The 23,953-nt window shown below is 35.7% G+C and overlaps 2 protein-coding genes across 2 annotated transcripts; both read right to left on the bottom strand.

The window, feature by feature from the left end:
* Window positions 1-8,501: 8,501 nt before the first annotated feature.
* LOC142229192 (uncharacterized) lies at window positions 8,502-17,445 on the bottom strand. The gene is made up of 3 exons (XM_075299730.1): window positions 17,215-17,445; window positions 16,920-17,028; window positions 8,502-10,210 (listed from the first exon to the last, which is right to left on the bottom strand). The coding sequence occupies exon 3, from the start codon at window positions 10,204-10,206 to the stop codon at window positions 9,076-9,078; it is 1,131 nt and encodes a 376-aa protein (XP_075155845.1). The 5' UTR covers window positions 10,207-10,210; window positions 16,920-17,028; window positions 17,215-17,445; the 3' UTR covers window positions 8,502-9,075.
* Window positions 10,254-15,596, bottom strand: LOC142231109 (uncharacterized). Its single transcript, XM_075301729.1, has one exon. It carries the CDS (start codon window positions 15,594-15,596, stop codon window positions 10,254-10,256), a length of 5,343 nt encoding a protein of 1,780 aa, XP_075157844.1.
* Window positions 17,446-23,953: the final 6,508 nt, after the last annotated feature.

Here is a 23,953-nt window from a genome sequence, read left to right as displayed (position 1 = left end):
TTGCATCTTGACTACAAAGCAAAAAATCGTTCAAATAGGGGACATATTTTTCAAAACTTTATTTTAAAGAAGTATTTTACTTGAAGCATAGCATAATTTCTATTGGAAGTCGAGTTTTAATTTGGAAAATAAAGTTGTCGTTAACTTGTTTTTAAAGCATATGAAGAAAAAAAGCTGAGAAAGCGAAAAATTAAAATTTGCTTCCTAGAAGTAAGTACACAAAACCCAAATTGAAAAGAGAATTGTGTCCTAAAACTATCCTTACTTGTATTCTGCGCTTCTTTGGCTCGGGATCAATACAAAATTTTTGTTAAAGTAAAGACAAAATCTTTGGAACCGGGCATGCTTTTTTTCAGTGTATGTAGATAGGTCTGATGTTAGATCTTATCATATATGGGATTCTATCTAGTTATATCAAATTATATCTCATCATATCTGGTTAGATCCAAAGAGGCCAATTTTGATATCTGATCATAACTACACAGAAAAAAATTTCATAAACATTTTTTCAATTACAGCCTTAATAGAGATTTAGAAAATATTCAATTAAAAATTTAATTGATTCAACAAATATTTTAATTGAAACAAAAATCAAACACAAAAATTTATAATATTAATTAATTTTTTAATTGGATCAATTAATGTTTTAATTAATACTATCATTTCTGTGATTGAAGACATTTTAATTAAAAATTAATTGGATCAATTAATTTCGTAATTGAAGACAAAAAATTGGAATTGGATCAAATAATTTTTTAATTAATACTGTAATTTCTGTGATTGAAGAAATTTCAATAAAAATTAATTGGATCAATTAATTTCGTAATTGAAGACAAAAAATATTTTTTTGTGTGTAATTAGATCCATCATTTTTTACATGGCGTCCCATGTTAAAATTGGGGGATATAATTCAATATGATTAGATCTCAAAATTTGCCGCTTTAAATGTGAGCAAATACACCCAGATATAATGTGTCCAACTAACTATATATATGGTTAGATATAATTATATCGAAGACATTAGATCTAGACTAATATTGAAATCTGATCATACTCAAAAAAAAAATTTTTTTTTGATTCAATCATGAAATTAATTGAACCAATTAATTTTTTAATTGAAATGTCTTCAATCACAGAAATGATAGTATCAATTAAAAAAATTAATTGACAGTCAATTAAAAAATTAATTGATCCAATTAACAAATTAATTGATGCTATTAATTTCTGTGATTGATTTTTATTTCAATTAAAAAATTTGTTGTTTCAATTAAATTTTTATTTGATTTTTTTTTTAAACTCAATTAAGATTTTAATTGGAAAAATTTTCCTGAAATTTTTTTCTGTGTATGTAATTTCATAGTAATTAGATATGATTAGATCATATCATTTTTTGGATGTACTCATATCTAATCATATCAAATAAGATCTCTCAATTTTTACTGGGGATAGAAACTATTTTGATTAAAAAATAAATACCAACTTATTCTAATTTTGAAACATCTTTTTTTAATTAACTGACTGCTAAAAATAGCAAAAAATGATTGGTTTTAACAGCAAGTAACAATGTTTGATAATAGAAAAATTTTTTGGATGTGTTTTTTTTTTGAAAAAGATTACCATTAGGCTTGTTTTCTTTTAATGCTGGTTAACTAAGCCGTGAGGGACTAAAAGGAAACACAGCAAATTTCACAGCAGCTGCTGAAAATAAAAATAAATACCAAAATATTCTAATTTTGAAAAATCTTTTTTAATTAACTGACTGCTAAAAATAGGAAAAAAATACTTTGTTTTAACAGCAAATAATATTTTTGATAACAGCTAATTTTTTACGTTTTTTGGAAAAATATTATCTTTAGGCTTGTTTTCTTTTCATGGTGCACAGAAAAAAATTCACGAAAAATTTTCCAATTAAAATTTTAATTGAGTTTTAAAAAATATTCAATTAAAAATTTAATTGAATCAACAATTTTTTTAATTGAAACAAAAATCAATCACGAAAATTAATAGTATCAATTAATGTTTTAATTGGATCAATTAATTTTTTAATGAACATTCAATTAATTTTTAATTGATACTATCATTTCTGTGATTGAAGACATTTCAATTAAAAATTAATTGGAGCAATTAATTTCGTGTTTGAATCAGAAACATTTTTTTTTGTGTGGATAACTAAGCCGTGAGGGACTAAAAGGAAACACAGTAATTGTTTATCGAGAATATGTACGAGAAACTGCGCAAAACTGGCATCAGCTGTTTAATTATTGGACAAATTAAGCACAAGGGGAACTAGAATCTGTTCGTATGTCTTTGACTACCTGCAAGCTCTTACTGCGTGAGAAGGCTATCATGATGGCAAATGTTCGATGGGAGAATTGCAAGGGTTGTAACGACACCAAGCAAATATGGCCCCATTTAAACTTGAACCGCACACTAGATATGCTAGTGTTCTCAAGACGTCAGATATCACTTCTGACATCTGCTATAACGGGTCGCTGCCTGATAGGCGAATTTGCAAAAACTATTGGTGGGAAGTATAATGACTACTGTATGAGCTGTCATGATGCGGAGGAAAAGGAATCTTGTGTGAGTGTCCTGCATTTTGTGTAAGGCGCAAGCGAATTTTAGGGTCATATAGCTTTAAATTACTGGCGGACCTGGAAAACGTTAACTTAAGCAGTCTGTTAATGTTTTTGGAACAATCTGTTTGGTTCAACCAAAGAAAATAATTGTGAAGGTTCAGTGGTTAAAACTAGAAGTGCCCATATGTAGTAGGTACTTTTAGTTAAATGTGGTATCACAATGGACTGAATAGTCTAAATGAGCCTGACACTTAATCGGGCTGCCACTTTAACCTAACCTAACCTAAGCACAATAAATATCTATTGTGAATCAAAGAGACATCTTTTCATGTAAATTCAATCTGGCAACACTAGTGAGATTTACACTGATGTGATAATCAGTCGTTGTCGCTGTCGGTTTATGTCGCTTTACGCCTGTCGCCACTAATTGGTATTCTATTTGTCGATATTTTCTGTTATCGATTATTATCGACACAGATCGATATTTCTACACTCGAAAAAAAAACAAATAATTAGTTCCAAAGATTTTGACCTTCCCTTAAGGATTTTGGTATTGATTCCAAGCCAAAGATGCGATTTCTTTAAAATAAAGAAAAATTTTAGCGACCTATCTGGCTTTAAATCTAGAATCAATAAAATTAAAATTAGGATACAGATCCCATTTATCGAATTTTCATTCTATATATTCGCTATATTAATAAAGCTATTCAAACAAATGCCAATTTAAAAATTCAAATTATAACGGATACTTCAAAGTAAAGAAATGTTTCCTTAATTCTAAAAACAGAACTTTAAACCTAAGATGATAAATTCTCAAAATAAGTTTTAGCCTATATCTGAATCGTTTTTTTTTTCATAAGATTCAATATTCCAATGAATTTAAGGACGATTTTTTTTAAATCAAAAATGTGTTTCTTTGCTTTAAGGAAAATTCGCCTTAGTTCAAAGACATACGACTTTAACGGAGGGACAGAAATTTAGAACACAAATTTTGGAAATTTGAGTCCTAAATTTAATTAAAAAAAAATTAGAAGCATAGATAATAAACTTTATTTTAATTAAAATATTTTCATTATTTTAAAGAAAATTGTCCTTAATATTTTGTAAATTGCATATCTCCCTTAATATCACGTAAATATTTTTTTCAGTGTAGAGACGTTTTTGTTGTCATCGAATTTGGCAGCGGCTTTTAAAGAAATTATTTAAACTTTAGTGATCGAAATGTAAAGAAAAATGGAAACTGGAAATAGTTAAAATGACTAATGCTCATCAATTAAAAAAGGTTGAAGAACTAGAAATGAATTCATAAGACGGAGGATTTGGTTGGAACACGATTTCAAATGATTTAAAACTCGATGCTTTTTGAACTTTCGAGAAGAAGATGGGCAAATGATAAGAAGTAAATTTAATTTCAAAAAAATTTATATTGTTTAAGTATTTATTCCGGTTTTGCCGAACTCATGTTCTAGATCTAGGAGACCTGAGCTGATCATGACACCAGTGTAACGATATCCTGGATAGTTGATACAAATGTTGCATCCAGTACTAAAAGAAAACAGGCCTAATCTTAGTGCTAGAGTCTAAGGCTCAAGGCTTCCTTGATTTACAAAAATATTGTATTTTTATTTTCATTACATTTTGACCGATTTTCACCTAGTTAGAATGCCTGTTGTAAATTAAAAATTAAAAAAAAGAAAAACCTAAATAATTATAAAGCAAAGATAGTATAATAAAAGATGATATATAATTAATATAATTAATTTAAAACCACAAAACAAAAATGTTAAAACATAAAAGAGAATAATTGTTTTTATTATCATTATTATTATTATTATTGAACAAAATTATAAACATAAAACAAAACAAATATATTATTTTTTCTAAAAATATAGTTACGACATATTTACTTGAAAAACAAAAAACCAAAAGTATCCTCTAATTAATTCAAATAAATTCTACTTTAGCCAAATTAGCTAAATACTGTTGATGTAACGTAAAAACTCGAAGAAATGAAAACAAAAAATTGTATTTATTTTTTTTTTCTCAAAAACTATTAATTTTAAATTTAGTTAAATTTATTTCTTTTTATGGGATGATGTTGTTTGTGTATGTACGAGTATATGTATGTATATGTGCACAGTTAGACCAAAACACCAATTGGTGAAGATGAATAGAATAGATGAAGCGGCTAGGAAGGAATTACATGCATGTCGCCTCCTTACAGCCAGCCGAAAGTTCTATGAATGAAAAACAATTTCAAATTAGAGATGAAAAACAAACCGATAAAGAAAATACAATAAGAGAACGATTTCAATAATAAAGATTTAGAACTAGTTTGGACTCTGAATTATCGTAAATCTGTTTTAATTGATGGGTTTGGGGGGTCTGAATTTTATATTAAATAATAATTAAAAAAAACTACAAGGTATGTACTATTTTTTGTACAAATTTGGCGCGGGTCGCAAAAAATGAATTTAGACACTAGTGAGCAGATAATAAAGCTAGTCCGGCGGCGACTGACACTTAATTTTTCCCATTGGCTGCGGAGGTCATCGCAAATAACAGGTTGGCTGATAAGTCCCCGGTCTAACAAAGAAAAACACATTTTTTTGTCAAAATTCGTTTTTATTATTCAACATAGTTCCCTTCAAGAGCGATACAACGATTATAACGACCTTCCAATTTTTTGATACCATTTTGGTAGTACTCCTTCGGTTTTGCCTCAAAATAGGCCTCAGTTTCGGCGATCACCTCTTCATTGCAGCCAAATTTTTTCCCTGCGAGCATCCTTTTGAGGTCTGAGAACAAGAAAAAGTCGCTGGGAGCCAGATCTGGAGAATACGGTGGGTGGGGAAGCAATTCGAAGCCCAATTCATGAATTTTTGCCATCGTTCTCATTGACTTGTGGCACAGTGCGTTGTCTTGGTGTAACAACACTTTTTTCTTCTTCATATGGGGCCGTTTTGCCGCGATTTCGACCTTCAAACGCTCAAATAACGCCATATAATAGCCACTGTTGATGGTTTTTCCCTTCTCAAGATAATCGATAAAAATTATTCCATGCGCATCCCAAAAAACAGAGGCCATTACTTTCCCAGCTGACTTTTGAGTCTTTCCACGCTTCGGAGACGGTTCACCGGTCGCTGTCCACTCAGCCGAATGTCGATTGGACTCAGGAGTGTAGTGATGGAGCCATGTTTCATCCATTGTCACATATCGACGGAAAAACTCTTGTGTATTACGAGTTAACAGCTGCAAACACCGCTCAGAATCATCAACACGTTGTTGTTTTTGGTCAAATGTGAGCTCGCGCGGCACCCATTTTGCACAGAGCTTCCGCATATCCAAATATTGATGAATGATATGACCAACATGTTCCTTTGATATCTTTAAGGCCTCTGCTATCTCGATCAACTTCATTTTACGGTCATTCAAAATCATTTTGTGGATTTTTTTGATGTTTTCGTCGATAACCATCTCTTTCGGGCGTCCCCTGCGTTCACCGTCCTCCGTGCTCATTTCACCATGCTTGAATTTTGCATACCAATCAATTATTGTTGATTTCCTTGGGGCAGAGTCCGGAAACTCATTATCAAGCCAAGTTTTTGCTTCCACCGTATTTTTTCCCTACAGAAAACAGTATTTTATCAAAACACGAAATTCCTTTTTTCCATTTTTTTCACAATAACAAAAGTTGCTTCACAAAAGACGCTCTATCTCACAAACTAATTGACTTACAGACGTCAAATTTTGACACAATGCATAAAAATAATATGCATTCAATACTAGCGACGCCATCTATGTGTCAGACCGGGGACTTATAAGCCAACCTGTTATTTAATTTCTTTTAAAAATTTTGTCAGTATTTAATTTCTTTTAAAAATTTTGTCAAAATTTTATTTCTAGAGAAAATTTTATCATCATTTTATTTCTATAGAAAATTTTATTTCTACAGAAAGTTTTAGCATCATTTTATTTTTATAGGATATTTTGTCAACACTTTATTTCCAAAGAGAATTTTGTCAAAATTATTATTATTTCTATATATAGAAACATGAGAAACCTCTTACTTGGAGAGGGAGATTTTGCAAAAATATACCAAAACATCAAGAATTCTACCGTTCTACCAAACAGTAAAAAAATCTACCATTTTTAGTAGAATTCTACCAATTGTGGGAACCATGTTTATTATTGCGGCCTTTAATTCTAAATACTAATTGAAACACTGGAGCGTATGATTGATATATCCAAATTATGTACATCATACGCCACCTTACGATAACTTATTGTGTAGTCCAGAGAACTGCAACGGTGGCTTTCTTTCGTATTGCAATCTTACCCACAAAATGTCGGTGGCAGTGAGTAAGACACCAATTACCATGCGATCTTTTCATACAAATCCGAGAATAAAAACACCAATAGTATATAACAATGTTCGTTCGTATGCAGTGTCTTCCAATCTTAAACCAATCGACATCGTAACAACGCTCGGTAAACAAAAAACGAGGTTGGCACTTAAGTGTGATTGCACTCAACAACAACAATTACTAGCAGTTGGCATTAGCTCAAGAGAATTGAGAGAGTACCAAATAAGAAAATACCAAACTGCTGAGATATGGGTAACCAATTTGTGTGATTGCTTTACTACGGTGTTTTCGAGAAACCAACACTCATACTAACAAACACCGACAGGGGTTGGTTGCATTGGATATTGGTGGTTGAAATTTTTTGACCAATTGGTGTTTTAAGATTGCAAATGTTGGGTGTTTACTAAATACACTGGTCGGTTGCGGTAGATCGCAGTCGTTCTCTGGTGTAGTCCAAATCAGAGAACGGCTGCGATCTACCACAACCGACCAGTGTATTTAGTAAACACCAATATTTGCAATCTTAAAACACCAATTGGTAAAAAAAAATTTCAATCACCAATATCCAATGCAATCGACGACTGTCGGTGTTTGTTGGTCTCTCGAAAACACCGTAGTAAAGCAATCACGCAAATTGGTTACCCATATCTAAGTAGTTTGGTATTCTCTTATTTGGAAGTAAATATTTGTCTTATTTGGAAGTAAATATTTGTCTTGGATAAAAGAATACTGTGATTTCTTTTACTCCGTCAAGATTTTGGTTATCAAGTCACGGTTGCCACAGTTGGTAGAATTCTACCAAAACTAGTATTTTTTTACTATTTGGTTAGAATTGTTTATGTTTTGGTAGATTTTCGACAATATTCCTTTCCAACTATGAGGTACTCACAAATTTTCTATAGAAATAAAAGTTTAACAAAATTTTCTATATAAACAAAATTTTAACAAAATTTTTTATAGAAATAAAATTTCAACAAAATTTTTTATAGAAATAAAATGTTGACAACATTTTTTTATAGAACGAAAGAAATATGAGCTACCGTGGTTCAATGGTTAGCATGCCCGTCTTGCATACACAAGGTCGTGGGTTCGATTGCTGCTTCGACCGAACACCAAAAAGTTTTTCAGCGGTGGATTATCCCACCTCAGTAATTCTGGAGATATTTCTGAGTGTTTCAATGCTTCTCTAAGTGGTTTCACTGCAATGCGGACTCGTTCGGACTCGGCTATAAAAAGGAGGTCCCTTGTAATTGAGCTTAAGATGGAATCGGGCACTCATTGATAAGAGAGAAGTTCACCACTGTGGTATCACAATGGACTGAATAGTCTAAGTGAGCCTGATACATCGGGCTGCCACCTAACCTAACCTTTTATAGAAATAAAATGTTGACAAATTTTCTATAGAAATAATTTTTTTCGTGTTTTGTTTTTTACTGTTGGTTTGTACTTCAATCATATTTGTTGTTTTGATCTCAGCTTTAAAACCATTGCGTTGACTAAACTACAAGAGTTGTTGCGTAGCACCGAAAAATAAAATAAATAAAAACACAAGGGATTTAGTTTTTCTTTTCAATGATGTTTCAATAAAACGTAATTTTATTGAATTTTTGGGAGATTATTATTTACCTTTTACAAAACAATCGTTGGACGGACGTAATCCAGAAACGAATAATAACAAAAGTTAGACGCCGCAAGACGGTAATGGCGCGACTCGTTAGAAAAATGTAACGAATTGTGCTGAAAGCACAGAGCTGCATCCAGAGCTTAGGGTACATTTCCTAACGAGGGGGAAATTGTTATTTTACAAGATTTTAAGTCCCCATCTAACGAATAAATTTTGACCTTACGAATTTGAACTTAAACATTCCGCCCGCCTTGCAACATCCAGCTATGTTGTAATTGAAATTCAGTAATTCATAGAATATTACATATGTACAATATATTGATATCAAAATAAATATAAAATGCGTTGTCAGTATCATTTTCAAATTGAGCATTTTTTTTTTTTTTTATTAGTTCTTTTAATTTTTTTCAAACTTCATTCTTTCTTAACTAAATGCTCGTAGAGCCGTTGACCCGGAGGGTCTGCAGTGTCTGGGTTATTGGCCAGGATGACCTACGACACATATTCATGGTTGACATTGCCCTGAAATCACCCAGCCGAATATCGTCAGCTGCGCCAAGGGGAATCCCGGACTCGAAAACATTTGAGGCTTAATAACCCTTGCGTATACGTCGGGCCCCAGGACCAACCCCACCCCGGAAGGGCGATAAAACACTGGATCGGCCAGCTGGAGACATTCAAAATGCTCTCGTATGGAGTCTGGAGCCGACGCCGATGGGGTGACCACACGGGATAAATTTGTCACCCGGGCGGAAAAAATCAATTTATTTTCCGCGTTGTGCCGGGATACGACGATCAGCGGACAAAAGGCGTTCTGCGCTGTCATTGCCGAAGTAAGCAGTAAGCTTTGGGCAAGACTACTGCATATCATACTGTACCCCGCACATGGGTCGAGGACAGCTCGGACGGGAATTCGACGACCGGACAAGACGAGTATCAACACAAGAGTGGGACCAAGCCTAACAGTTGGTTGCAAAACTAACAACGGACTAAATATGGGGGTAGCATTTGTAATGCAGTACGCGGACGAATTAACGGACGGACTTGAATTTGACTTTCTCTTAGACAAATCGGACGATGGAGCGGAAGGACGTTGTTGCTGGTCGAAGGAGTGCAGAAGCGTATGGTGGCTCTCTCCGCATTCGCGACACCTTTCGCGACTATTGCAGGTCGACCGCATGTGTGACCTGCCCAGACAGTTGGAGCACACCCGATGAAGAACTACGGTGCGCAGCCTTTGCTCCAACCGCATTTTCAAGAACCTGCGGCACGACCGTAGATTATGCTTCCGCCTGCATAACACACAATTGTTCAAATGAAGCTTTGGGCTCGAGTCCGAATTTCTTTGGGCAGTCCCCGTAGGGGAAGACGAAGATTCTGCTGCCTTAGTTGCAGATACTTCAGCTGGAGCCGTATCAGCCCCCGACGGAGGGATAACTTTTTGTGTCGGTACTACCTCTTGTGAAGAGGCGACGACTGGGGTCATCCCGACGTCAGGGACCTGCTCGATTGCTGGTAACGGCTCGCGAAGAACCGGTGCAACATCATTTTCTAAAATCTCTCTTTCCTCATCGGACATCGGGACGTCATCCTCGTAGTCAGGGAGAGTCTTAACAATTTCCCTCATATTTTCCATTGTACTGCGAAAAGAAAGATGACGCTTACTATATGAACGATCGAAAACTATTCGGTCAGTATGACCAATATTACCACCGGCCGTCTTACAACACCGTTTGCCGTTCTCACGTCAGCAACTCTAACGCGACCGTCAGATCCCGGGTGGACGTCATCCACACGACCTAACTTCCACGATGTAGGAGGCAATTGTTCATCACGAATTACTACCAAGTCCCCTACTTCGATATCACGCTGCGGAAATTTCCATTTATACCTTTTCTGTAAGCCTTTCAAATATTCATCTTTCCACCGTAAGCAGAACTGTTGCGACAGCGCCTTCATTTTCCTAAATCGATGCACCAAATGAAGTGGTGATTCCTCCTCTAACTGTTCAGGAGGCGCCAAGATCGGAGATCCTACCAAAAAATGGCCGGGCGTAAGTGCCACCAACTCTTGAGAACTTTCACTCATCGGGCACAACGGCCTAGAATTTAAACAAGCCTCAATTCTCGAAAGAACAGTCGAAAACTCTTCAAATGTATATTTGAATCCAGATGCATGTTTCCTAAAATGCGTCTTGAAGCTTTTGACAGCAGCTTCCCAGAGACCACCCATATGTGGCGCCCCGGCAGGGATAAACTGCCAGGAAAGCTGCTGAAACTGGTATGCGGAACACACCTTATCACGTCCCTCCTTAAGAACACTTCTCAATTCTTTTTCCATTTCGCGTGAAGCGCCTACAAAATTTGTACCATTATCCGAAAAAATGGTCTTGGGACAACCACGCCGAGATATAAATCTGTGAAAGGCAGCCAGAAATGTTGTCGTAGACAAGTCTGATGTGGCTTCCAAGTGTATGGCCTTCGTCGAAAAGCATACAAAAACGCAAACATAACCCTTTGTTATCTTACATGCGCGCCCTATAAATGACTTAATTTCGAAAGGCCCCGCAAAATCAACGCCAGTCGTAGTAAACGGTCTGGTAAGTACAGTTCTCTCCGGTGGGAGAGCCGCCATGATCTGCGTACAAGACTTCTTCCTATCCAACAGACACCGTTTACACCGGTTAATAGTCGATCTAATCAAAGATGTTAAACGAGGAATCCAATACTCTATCCGAATAAGACGTAGAACCAACTGGTTTCCTCCGTGAATAGATATGTCGTGAACATATTTCACCAGTAACCTAGCGAATCTACTATTATACGGCACTATAATTGGATGTCGCTCACTATACGAAAGGGTAGGACACCTACTCAAACGACCATTCAACCTCATAACCCCCTCCTCATCCAGGAATGGATTCAATGACAACAACGAACTCCTGGAACCTAACGGTTTCTTTTCCATCAAACAACCGTACTCATCTGGATAATGAGCCCTTTGAGAAAGAACAGCTAGACGTAATCTCACTGCCTTTAATTCAGTTGCCGTCAACGTCGTGTCGTGATACACATTTCGACTAGCATGTGAATAATGGGTCCTTTGATAAAACCTAAATATATACGCGATGACTCGTAGAGCCCTATCTAACGAAGAAAATCTCTCTAAAATGTCCTCATAGTTCGTAAAAAACGATGCGTGAGTCTTGACCGCCCGTACCTCAACGTCAGTCTCAAGAGGGGTCAAATCACTAATATCCCACTGAGAACTAGCTGAGCACAGCCACTCTGGTCCATGCCACCAAAGCGTTGAAACTGCCAACTCTGCAGGCGACACTCCGCGACTTCCCAAGTCGGCCGGATTGTCCTCAGAACGAACATGGTACCAATTCTGTCCCCCAGTATTCTCCTGAATCCTACATACGCGATTCGCAACGAAAGTAGACCACGTAGATGGCGTCTTTCGAAGCCAAGAGCGGACGATCGTAGAATCCGTCCAACAATAAACACGTCGAAATTCAATATCTAACTCCCTGGCTATAGACTTGTAAAGTTCTGAGGCCAAAACTGCCCCACAAAGCTCCAAACGTGGCAAAGATATAGATTTGATGGGGGCTACCTTAGTCTTACAAGATAGCAAATGGGTGAAGATTTGTCCCTGCGGCGTAACCACACGAACATATACTACCCCCGCGTATGCTTTTTCCGAGGCGTCGGAAAAAACATGTAATTCTACCTCACAGTCTGTGGAGTAATTGACCCATCGAGGAATACGAACGTGATTCACATCCTGATAGGTCTCGACAAACTTTCGCCATTGTCGCTCTGTTTGTAACGGAAGAGACTCGTCCCATCCTATCTTATCCAACCAAACCTGTTGCATAATTATCTTCGCCACTATAATAACTGGCCCCAGCCAGCCAACAGGGTCAAATAGCCTAGCTATAGCCGATAAAACCTCTCTCTTCGTAAACCGAGATTTTTGCTCAATCGGTTTCATCTCAAAATAAAACAAGTCTAACTGCGCATTCCACCTAATACCCAACGGTTTCGAACTACTGGCCTCAACAAACTCCAGTAATTTGGCGTCAACCAAATGGTCAGCCGGAAGCGATTCTAAAATGGCTAGCTCATTAGAAGTCCACTTCCTCAGTTCGAACTTTGCCGATGATAGTACTCTAATCAATTGGTCCCTAGATTCAACAGCAGTATCCACGTCATGGTATCCTGTCAAAACATCATCCACGTACATGCACCTTCGTAGAATATGTGCCGCGTGGGGATAGTCATCTTCGGAGTCATCGGCCAATTGCAATAACGTCCGTATAGCTAAATAGGGAGCACAATTCACTCCAAATGTCACGGTCTGCAGCTCATAGTCTTGTACATCTTTTTGTGGGGAGTCCCTAAAGACAATTCGCTGCAGAGAAGTATGGGCCGAATTTACCCTAATTTGGCGGTACATCTGTGTGATGTCGCAATTAAAAACGTATTTGAAAAATCTCCACCTCAAAATCAAATGAACCAATTCCAATTGTAATGTGGGTCCCACATAAAGAATGTCGTTCAGACTTTTACCATTTGAGGTCTTATGCGAAGCATTAAAGACAACTCGAAGTTTGGACGTCAATTTGTCCGGATTGATTACCGGGTGGTGTGGCAAATAACACACAGTTTGATCTGCAGGAGAAGTCGACGACACTGGTCTCATATGTTGCAAGTCCAAATATTCTTTAATCACCCCGTCATACATTAATTTTGTTTCAGGCTTTCGTAAAAGCGAAGCCTCACCACGAATAAACTGCTTCAAACAACTTGTCCGCGAATGTCCAAGCAAGACTTGTCCCTTTAATTCGGGTTTTATCGGAAGAGTCACTACGTATCTTCCATCGGAATCCCTATATGTGGTATTCTTAAAATTTTCCTCACAAAATTTATCTGCGGGAGAACAAATTGCCCGTCTTGGTAAGTCCTCTAATTCCCAAAAGCGAAGAAGAGTCTTGTCAAGACCATCTTCCTCCATAAATTCTACAGTCGTTGAAAAAACTGTCACACTGGAAGTGGGAATTGAACCAGTAATGAGCCAACCGAAGACTGTCTGTTGAGCAATCAACGAACCTAAAATACCGGAGCGAACCCCCTGTAATATAATTCTGGGATACACGTCTGCCCCCAACAATAAATCAACCGGACGGCTATCGAACAGATTAGGATCCGCCAAACGTAAGCCAGGCAAACGCGACATATAATTCCGACTCACTTGGAAAGACGGTAAATTCCCAGAAATCCTAGGCAGGACCAACGCAGTCGCCTCTACCAAGACCGACTCATCTATTGGTGACCCTATACTCAGAAGGCAAATACCGCGAGAAGTTATCGAAACCGATTGATTCACGCCTGATATCGAAGACGTCGCACTCGTTATCGAAATCCTAAGCAACTTTTGCATTTTTTCGGTAATAAAGGAGGCTTCCGATGCTGGGTCAATAAGAGCCCGAGCTGGGTACGTCATACCCTGATGAACGATGTTCACCATAGCCGTCCCTAATAGTACCGACCTGTTCTGGGAAACATGAAAAACTTGCCTGGCCGAAGTACCAGACACGATTCCAGACGAAGTGGAAGGCTGCGGGTCAATCAAACCGCTAGAATCCGTAGGACGAGCGGCCGAAACCATCGAAGACGTAGTCGCCACATTCGTAGAATGAGAAAAATCGCGATGAAGCAAAGTATGATGCCTTCCTTGACACTTCTCACAACTGCGAGATGTAGCACAGTTGTTAACGTCATGTCTACGAGCTAGACAATTGAAACAACAGCGGTACCGTTTCACAGCAGTCAACCGATCATTCACAGAAAGATTCCTAAATCTCGGACAAACACGAAGATGATGGCTTTGTCGTGGACAAAGAACACACATCTTATCGACGGAATCTCTAGAAGAATGAGAAGTGTATTGCGAATTACGCGACCTAGATGGCGAAGATTTCGGAGCTGCATTCGTAAAATGCGTTCGCAGTTTCCTGCCATCAGTTCTCCTCGAAGCATCGATACCCTTCAAATCGCGCAGACACGTGAGTGTCTGAATCCTTTCCGTAAGAAAACGATCCATGTCCACCCAAGACGACAACGCAGACTTATCACTTATACCCTGTTCCCACAAAGTAACACTAATCTTCGGTAGACGTTGCACACACAAATATATCAAAATCGGATCCCAATCGTTCGTAGGAACGTTATTCACAGCCATCGCCGAAATACATGCATTTATACCACGCTGCAAGTTCTTCAACCCAGAACTTGTCTCGGTGTCTAAGACCGGAAGGTCAAAAAGAAGCTTCAACTGATTGCTGACTAAAATTCTCAAGTTGTCATAAGTTTCCTTTAACGTCCTCCAAGCTAACTCGAAACTCCTATCAGTGAGAGGAAATCTTCTTACAACTTCACGGGCGTCGCCACTAGTCTTTTTGAGCAAATGACACAAGCGCTCAATATCACTCAGACGGGAATTTTTTACATAAACAGCAGTAAACAAATCCCTAAATGTTGGCCAAGACTGAAAGTCACCATCGAAAACCTCAATATCGCATGGTGGTAAAGCCAAACTATGGACCGCACCATGGTCAACACCTAACAAAAGAGAATTTCCCGATACATCCACATTACCAGAACGAGCAGAAATATCCGCCACATCGGCCTGCTGTATAGGAGTTGACGCCCTATGAACGGCTTTCAGACCGTCTATTTTCCTTTCGATAGTGGAAACAATACGAATATAGGCATCATAAGTTGCCTCATACTTGCCGTCAGCAGATTCTACCTTTCCCTTATCTGAATCTTCCTGAAGATCGTCTAAACACTCCTCATACCTCTCTTTCACTTTCTCCCAGAGTGATTTCGCCTCTTCGACCTGAGCCCTTAGAGAATAAACATCTAAATTCTCCTCCTTCAAAGAGCTAACCCGTGTCCCAAACTTCACAACCGCATCAGCGGCTCTAATGAATCGCGCGAATGTATTAACTGGCATATTGAAAATAATTCAGCGTCACAAAAATTCACAAAAACTCGTAAAGTATGTGAACACGCACTTATCGACAGCGAAAACTGGCCGAAAAATCAATAAATTTGCACAAAATGCCCAAAAATGCAAAAACAAAAATTTACAAAATTTTTCTTTCAGTGTATCAAATTCTCACACTGCACCAAAATTACCACAAAATTTCTTGAAGTGTAAACAATTGTTCGTAAAACAACCACTTCAAAACTTAAAATCAAAAATTTCAAACAATTTGTAAAATATTGGACTATTTTTCTCTCAGTGTAGAAACAATTAATTTTCGTTCAGTGTACCGAATCACAAAATATTTTCCCCTTGTACAAAAAATAGGCAAATTATTCAAGTCAAATTCTAAAAATCTCAAAATTCCACTAAAATCTTCGAACTATTTCTCTCAGTGTATGAATGAATTTACGAAAATTACGCTCAGTGTACCGAAGAATACTGACTGCCGCCAATTTGTATCAAAACTTCACACACGAAAACCAGATGATCAAAAAAATTCAACAAATTATAAGAAATTATAAAAAAATGTCTGTAAGACCAAATGTAGGGTGCACGGACTGTAAAATACACCTCTACACTTCCACGCCAAATAATCTCCCCAAAAAAATTAAAAATCGCAAATAATAAAAAATATAGAAATAAAAATATATACGTAATATATATGATAAAATAAAAATTATACGATCGTACCGGACCGCCTGTAGGGTGCACAGTGACCAAAACGATAATTTTTACTAATGCGCGTAACGCTAATGGGGTTAGCGTGAGGGTTAACAAATAAACCAAAGAAACACAGCTCAAAAAAAATATGTATGTATATACGTGTGTGTATCACTGATCATACGTAGGTATGTAATTCAAACGTTGACTGCAGTGACGATTGATGTTTGTTTACAATAGTAATACGACCAACAGAGCCTTTGGAGTCTGCGTGTATTTTGTTATTGTTTTATTTACTTCAAGTTAAAGGCAACGTAATTGCAAATAATGTTTTGAAGTAAATAAGCAATTGTCAACGTTTAAATTCACCACACAACACCAATATATACAATAGATTTTTTCACTTTTTATTTTGACTATTCTTTCACTTGAATATCTTTTAGCAAAACGAAATTAAACAAACGAAAGAAACGTACGTATGTATGTAGCAACGAATGTGTGTTTTTGAAATGCAATTTGCCGTCGGCAAAACGAAATAATTGAATCAATGTTGTAAAACGACCGCGGTTTAAATTTAAAACACTCGCGATTTGCTCAATTATTTTAATAAAACACTGACATACGCACCTGTGTGTTGATATATAATTATTTAAATAAATTTTCAATTTAAATTCTCCACAAATATGGCTGCAAACTGGCTGCTTTTTTGTTGTTGCTTCACAATATCAGCACTTTCCTTTGAAAAAAAAGACAAAACAAAATCCTTTATTAATTGCTGTAAGCAAGTATCCGGCTCGAAGGACCAATGATTGCGTAGCACCGAAAAATAAAATAAATAAAAACACAAGGGATTTAGTTTTTCTTTTCAATGATGTTTCAATAAAACGTAATTTTATTGAATTTTTGGGAGATTATTATTTACCTTTTACAAAACAATCGTTGGACGGACGTAATCCAGAAACGAATAATAACAAAAGTTAGACGCCGCAAGACGGTAATGGCGCGACTCGTTAGAAAAATGTAACGAATTGTGCTGAAAGCACAGAGCTGCATCCAGAGCTTAGGGTACATTTCCTAACGAGGGGGAAATTGTTATTTTACAAGATTTTAAGTCCCCATCTAACGAATAAATTTTGACCTTACGAATTTGAACTTAAACAAGAGTAGTTAAGTCAACGCAACCATCATGCAGTCTATAGGGCTTTGCCTAAATAAATTTGACCAACATTCTTTTCCTCTGTAGGTTAAGCTCTTGTAGTTTAGTCAACGCAATGGTTTAAAAATTTAAAATTTTGACAAAGTTTTCTATAGAGATACAATTTTGACAAAATTTTCTATTGTAATAAAATTTTGACAAATTTTTTAATAGAAATAAAATTTTGACAAAATTTTCTATAGAAATAAAATATTAACAACATATTTTATAGAAATAAAATTTTGACAATGTTTTCAATAGAAATAAAATTTTGACAATATTTTTAATAGAAATAAATTTTTTTCAATAAAAATAAAATTTTGACAAATTTTTTTATAGAAATAAAATTTTGACAAAATTTTCTATAGAAATAAAATATTAACAACATATTCTATAGAAATAAAATTTTGACAATATTTTCAGTAGAAATACAATTTTGGCAAAATTTTCAATAAAAATAAAATTTTGACAAAATTTTCAATAGAAATAGAATTTTGACAAAATTATCTATAGAAATAAAATTTTGACAGAATATACTATAGAAATAAAAACTTGACAAAACTAGTAACCACAAAAAATTTAACAAACACTGTTAAATATTTTGTAGTTTTTTGATAAAATTTTCTTAAAAATTTTCAAATATGTACATAGAAAAAAAATTCACGAAATTTTGTACAATTAAAGTCTTAATTGAATTTTAAGAAATATTCAATTAAAAATTTTATTGATTCAACAAATTTTTTAATTGGAACAAAAATTAATCACAAAAATTAATAGTATCAATTAATTTTTTTAATTGACTTTCAATTAATTTTTTAATTGATACTATCATTTCTGTGATTGAAGACATTTCAATTAAAAAATTAATTGGATCAATTAATTTCGTGATTGAATCAGAACTTTTTTTGTGTGGTTAATAATTTAGACCACAAGAGGTTAATTTTGTTTATCCCTTTGATTATTCTTAAAAAAAAATCCAGCTAATAGACATTTTCTATTTGTTCGTTCTTTATTTATGGTAATGACCTTCACTTAGTTTTTGCTTACATGGATGAAAAGACCTATTCCCTCCCCCAAATTTACTTTTCATTGCAGTTATTGCATTGCATTGGTACCAGACCCAAAGTAATGCATACAAACCTTGTATAGATGGATAAAGGACAATGTTCTCGTTACTGCAGTATATTTTATGTATAACAAACATTTATCTTAGTTGACCTAAATAATGTCGTCATCAGCACTATGTAAAGGGTAGAAGGATAAAATGGGTCCAATTGAGCTGAAAAAAAGTGGTTGAATTCAAATAAATGATAAGATATTTTGATAGTAAATGTTGGAAATATGGTTAAATTTATTTATATCAAAACTTCACTCAAATTTCCTTAATAGGAACACTTTTACGTTGAAAAAAAAAAAAAAAAAATAATAATAATCTATATATATAAAATTCAATCTGTTTGTTTATTTGTTTGTTTGTTTGTTTGTATGTTTCGAGTTGGCTCCGAAACGGCTGAACCGATTTACTTGGAACTTTCAGAGATCGTAGGGGGCGTTCATGTGGTGAAAATAGGGTACCTCATTTTTTGACACCTGGTCGCGGAGGGGGGCCTTCCCTTTGGCGGACTTTTGAAAAATTGGACCAAAGTTGACCGATTTGCTTGAAATTTTTATTGAAGGTTGGGGTTGGCATCTAGTTAAAGATCCGCTACTTTATATTTCGATATTTGGTGGCGGAGGGGGACCTCCCCTTTGTTCGACTTTTTTAAAGTACAGTGAAAAAACTAAAATTCTCTAAATTATCTGACATTTACAGAGAACATGCGGTGAGGTAATGGAATTAATATGGGGTACCTGATGATTTCATATGTGGTCGGGGAGGGGGACTTTCCCCTTGCCCTACTTTTTGAAACTTGGAACAAAATTATGCGATTTGCTTGAAATTTTCATTGAATGTTGCGGTTGGCATCTAGACAAAAATCCGCTACATTATTTTTCGATATTTGGTCGCGGAGGGGGACCACCCCTTTGCCCTACTTTTTTTAAAAGTACAGTGAAAACAAAACTAAACTCCCCCGACTGAAATTTTACGGAAAAATGAGTGAGGTTACGAAATTTATATCAGGTTCCTGATTTTTTAATAAAAATAAAAGGGCATAGGGAGACATCCGCTTCTCTTAAGTACATACAGAGAAACAATTAAACTTTACCGAGTTACTTGAAATTTACAGAGGAGAGGTTACGATATTAATAGTTGATACCTGATTTTGTAATATTTGGACGGAAGAGAGGCCGCCTCTTTAGGCTTATAATTTGCTTGACATTTTTTGGAACGTTTACAAAAGTACGCTACATCACTTTTCGATATTTGGTCCTCTAAAACTGCAAAAAAAAAAACAAAAATTCTTAAGTTTTCTTGAAATTTACAAAGGCAGTGGGGGAAGGTTATGAACGAAGAGGCAACCTTCCTTGCCCCACACTAGAAGGAAAGTTTCAAGAATTTTCAGGGAAGGTTAGTGGTGATATTCACTACGGGGTTTGTCGATATTGTATCGGGGAAAGTGACGTCCCTTTAAAACAATAGAGCAAAATTTAAACATCTCCGATCTACTTGAAATTTACAGGGAACGTGGGTGGAGGTGATTAAATTTATCAAGGCCCTATTCAGGGGGGGATGAGGGAGATCAAATCCCCCCCGAAATGAATGAAGATTTTTATATAAATAAATATATATTTTTAGCTGCATAGAAAAATCTTATCGAAGATGTTGAAGAAAAGCTGGAGGTTTTATTTTGAAAAACGCTTACCTATAAAACTTGCACAAATCATAGAATACTCGTTGAAAAGTCCGTCAAACGACGGTCGAAAAAACAAATTGTTTTTGTTCTCGCACCACAAATTTCATTTTTGGAAAATGTCTTTCTGCTTTTTATTTGTGTTTGTTGTTCTTTTTGTGAACATGACTCGCTTTGTTTAGCCATAGCAAAAACAACGAAACAGCCAAACACAAATGTGTAAATGAAATGGCGCAAAACCTGCGAAAATAACCTGCCTAATTCAGCGATGGAAGCACTTGGAGAATGCAATAAAGAGATATTTCCAAACGTGCATATTCTTTTAAAAATTTTGGTCACTTTGCCAGTTACTCAGGGATGGAAAATACAATTTTTAAGAAAGTACAAAAAAGGTATTTTTTGAGCGGAAAGGTACTTTTTACTAAATTTCAACAAAAATTTCACTGGAAAATTATTGTCAAGAGACTAAATTTTAAAGAAAATAAAATTTTGATAAAATTTTCTATATAAATAAAATTTTGCAAAAAAAAAATCTGTAGAAAAAAAATGTTGCAAAATTTTTTCTATAGAAATAAAATTTTGCAAAAATTTCCTATAGAAATAAAATTTTTACAAAATTTTCAATTGAAATAAAATTTTGACAACATTTTCTACCGAAATAAAAAATCGATAATATAGAATCGCATTCTTTTTTCGACTAAAATATTCTTGAAGATCAATAAAATCCTGTTTTTAATTATGTCTTTTATAAAATCGAGATTTTCTTCCCACATGAACATGTCTGTTTTGCCATATTTGTAAAAGACTATTAGCAAATAAGGTTGATAAAGACTTTCTCAAAATTTTAAAATATTTTGTCAAAGATATTGTGCCATAAATCTGATATCGATTCAAAAATGTCTACACAAAAGGTACTAAATCTTTCTTTACTTTCTACACATGACATTATATGAATATTTTTTTTTAAGTTGAACCCTCCCCCCCCCCCCCCTCCGAATTAAAATCCTGGCTACGGCCTTGAAATTTATACATGATTTTTAAATTAGTATATGATTTTTCGATATCTGGCTGGGGAAGGGGAAAATTGAAATAAACTTTGTCGATTTATTTCGATAGAATTTATAGGGACCATTGAGTAGTTGTGAAATGAATATAGGGTACGTGATACTCCGATATCAGGTCGGAGTGGAGCGAAGGTGGGGAGAGGGTTCCCTTTTGTCGGTTTTTATTTTCTTAAATTGAAAGTAGAGGGTTGTCCGTAAATGCGAACTCATTACATAATTTTATGATTTTTGCACAGGCTTCTGTCAGACTTCGTTTTTAGTAAAGAACTTAAATTTACATGAAATTGGCAGCCAACGTAGTGGGTGCATCATTTTCCAACATTTTAGCAAATGTTAATGTGGTAAAATTTTTTACTACTTTTGCATTTTCCGATTTATTGGATGGGAAACAGTAATTCTTTGTATGTTATTATAATATAGTGCTCAATTTTCAGATATGTTAAGGAGAAAGATACCTTTCCTTGACAAACCACACTTAAAATTCACAAGAAAAATAGAAGATTGTACAACTACTTGAATACAGAGCATTATTTAAAAAATTTGGAGAAAAGGGTACACCCATTCCCCCGACATTTTATTAGACGAACCGTTTTACATAAGCATATCCGCCGTATTTGTACCTATAAACGAAAAAGCAAGTAGTCCGATTTGTTTGAAAGAATTCAAATCTTTTCGAATTTGTTTTCAGCACGAAGGATATGGTTGACTAAGTAAACGTAAAATGTTCCTACAAATACGCTTCGGAAGGCGCAGCGAAGCGGGCCGGGTTACGCTAGTAATAAAATAAAATAAAATAAAATAAAATAAAATAAAATAAAGTAAAATAAAATAAAATAAAATAAAATAAAATAAAATAAAATAAAATAAAACAAGTATATACAGCAGTAAGTTCGGCCGGGCCGAATCTTAAATACCCACCACCATGAACCAAATATTAGGGTTTCCTTTGAAATTTCAGGAGGGCTTGAGAACTTGAGGACACTTCCCGAAAATAAATGTTCACCTATGAGGGCTATGTCAGATTCTGGATTTATAAGAACCATTTTTGTTTGAGTTCTAGAGGAATAATTAACATCTCTTGTAAGTGTGCAAGAAAATTATAAAATAACGTCTTGATTTGAAATCTTAAATCTGTAGAAGTAAAATCTGGAAATTTTTCATTGAGTTTCAAGCAATTTTCATGATCACTGCGCCTTCTACACCCTCAAGAAGTGAAGTCGGTCTATATGGAGGCATTACCAAATGGACCGATAAAAACTTAATCCGATACACGTTTTTGTGAGCCTAAAATACCAGAATATTTACAATTTCAGGCAAATCAGATAAAAACTACGGTTTCTAGAAACCCAAGGAGTTAAATCGGGAGATCGTTCTTATTGGGGCTATACTAAAATATGGACCGATACTCACCGTTTTCGGAACACCACTTTATGACCCGAAAATACCTCTAGATTTCCAATTTCAGGCAAATAGGATGAAAACTTCGGATTCTAGAAGCCCAAGAAGTAAAATCGGGCAATCGGTCTATATGGGGGCTATACCAAAATATGGACCGATACTCACCATTTTTGGCACACCTCTTCAAGGTCCCAAAATATCTCTAGATTTTCAATTTCGCGCAAATTGGATGAAAACTACGGTTTCTATTTATAAGCGAAAGACCCCAAATCGGGAGGTCGGTTTATATGGGGGCTATACCAAACCATGGACCGACACTCACCATTTTTGGCACACCTCTTCAAGGTCCCAAAATATCTCTAGATTTTCAATTTCGCGCAAATTGGATGAAAACTACGGTTTCTATAAGCGAAAGACCCCAAATCGGGAGGTCGGTTTATATGGGGGCTATACCAAAACATGGACCGACACTCACCATTTTTGGCACACCTCTTCAAGGTCCCAAAATACCACTAGATTTTCAATTTCGCGCAAATTGGATGAAAACTACGGTTTCTATAAGCGAAAAACCCCAAATCGGGAGGTCGGTTTATATGGGGGCTATACCAAAACATGGACCGACACTCACCATTTTTGGCACACCTCTTCAAGGTCCCAAAATACCACTAGATTTTCAATTTCGCGCAAATTGGATGAAAACTACGGTTTCTATAAGCAAAAAACCCCAAATCGGGAGGTCGGTTTATATGGGGGCTATACCAAAACATGGACCGACACTCACCATTTTTGGCACACCTCTTCAAGGTCCCAAAATATCTCTAGATTTTCAATTTCGCGCAAATTGGATGAAAACTACGGTTTCTATAAGCGAAAGACCCCAAATCGGGAGGTCGGTTTATATGGGGGCTATACCAAAACATGGCCCGATATAGCCCATCTGCGAACTTGACCTGCGCGCAGACAAAAGACGATTCTGTGCCAAATTTCAGGACAATAGCTCCATTATTGAATGCTGTAGCGTGATTACAACAGACAGCCAGACAGACAGACAGACGGACAGACGGACATGCTTATATCGTCTTAGAATTTCTCCCTGATCAAGAATATATATACTTTATATAGTCGGCAATCGATATTTCGATGCGTTACAAACGGAATGACAAACTTATTATACCCCGTCACCATTCTATGGTGGTGGGTATAATAAAATAA

Source organism: Haematobia irritans, chromosome 3 (assembly GCF_050003625.1).
Source record: "Haematobia irritans isolate KBUSLIRL chromosome 3, ASM5000362v1, whole genome shotgun sequence".
Taxonomy (NCBI): domain Eukaryota; kingdom Metazoa; phylum Arthropoda; class Insecta; order Diptera; family Muscidae; genus Haematobia; species Haematobia irritans.
Note: the sequence above shows the minus strand (reverse complement) of the source record. Positions and strands in the feature narration are given on the sequence as shown.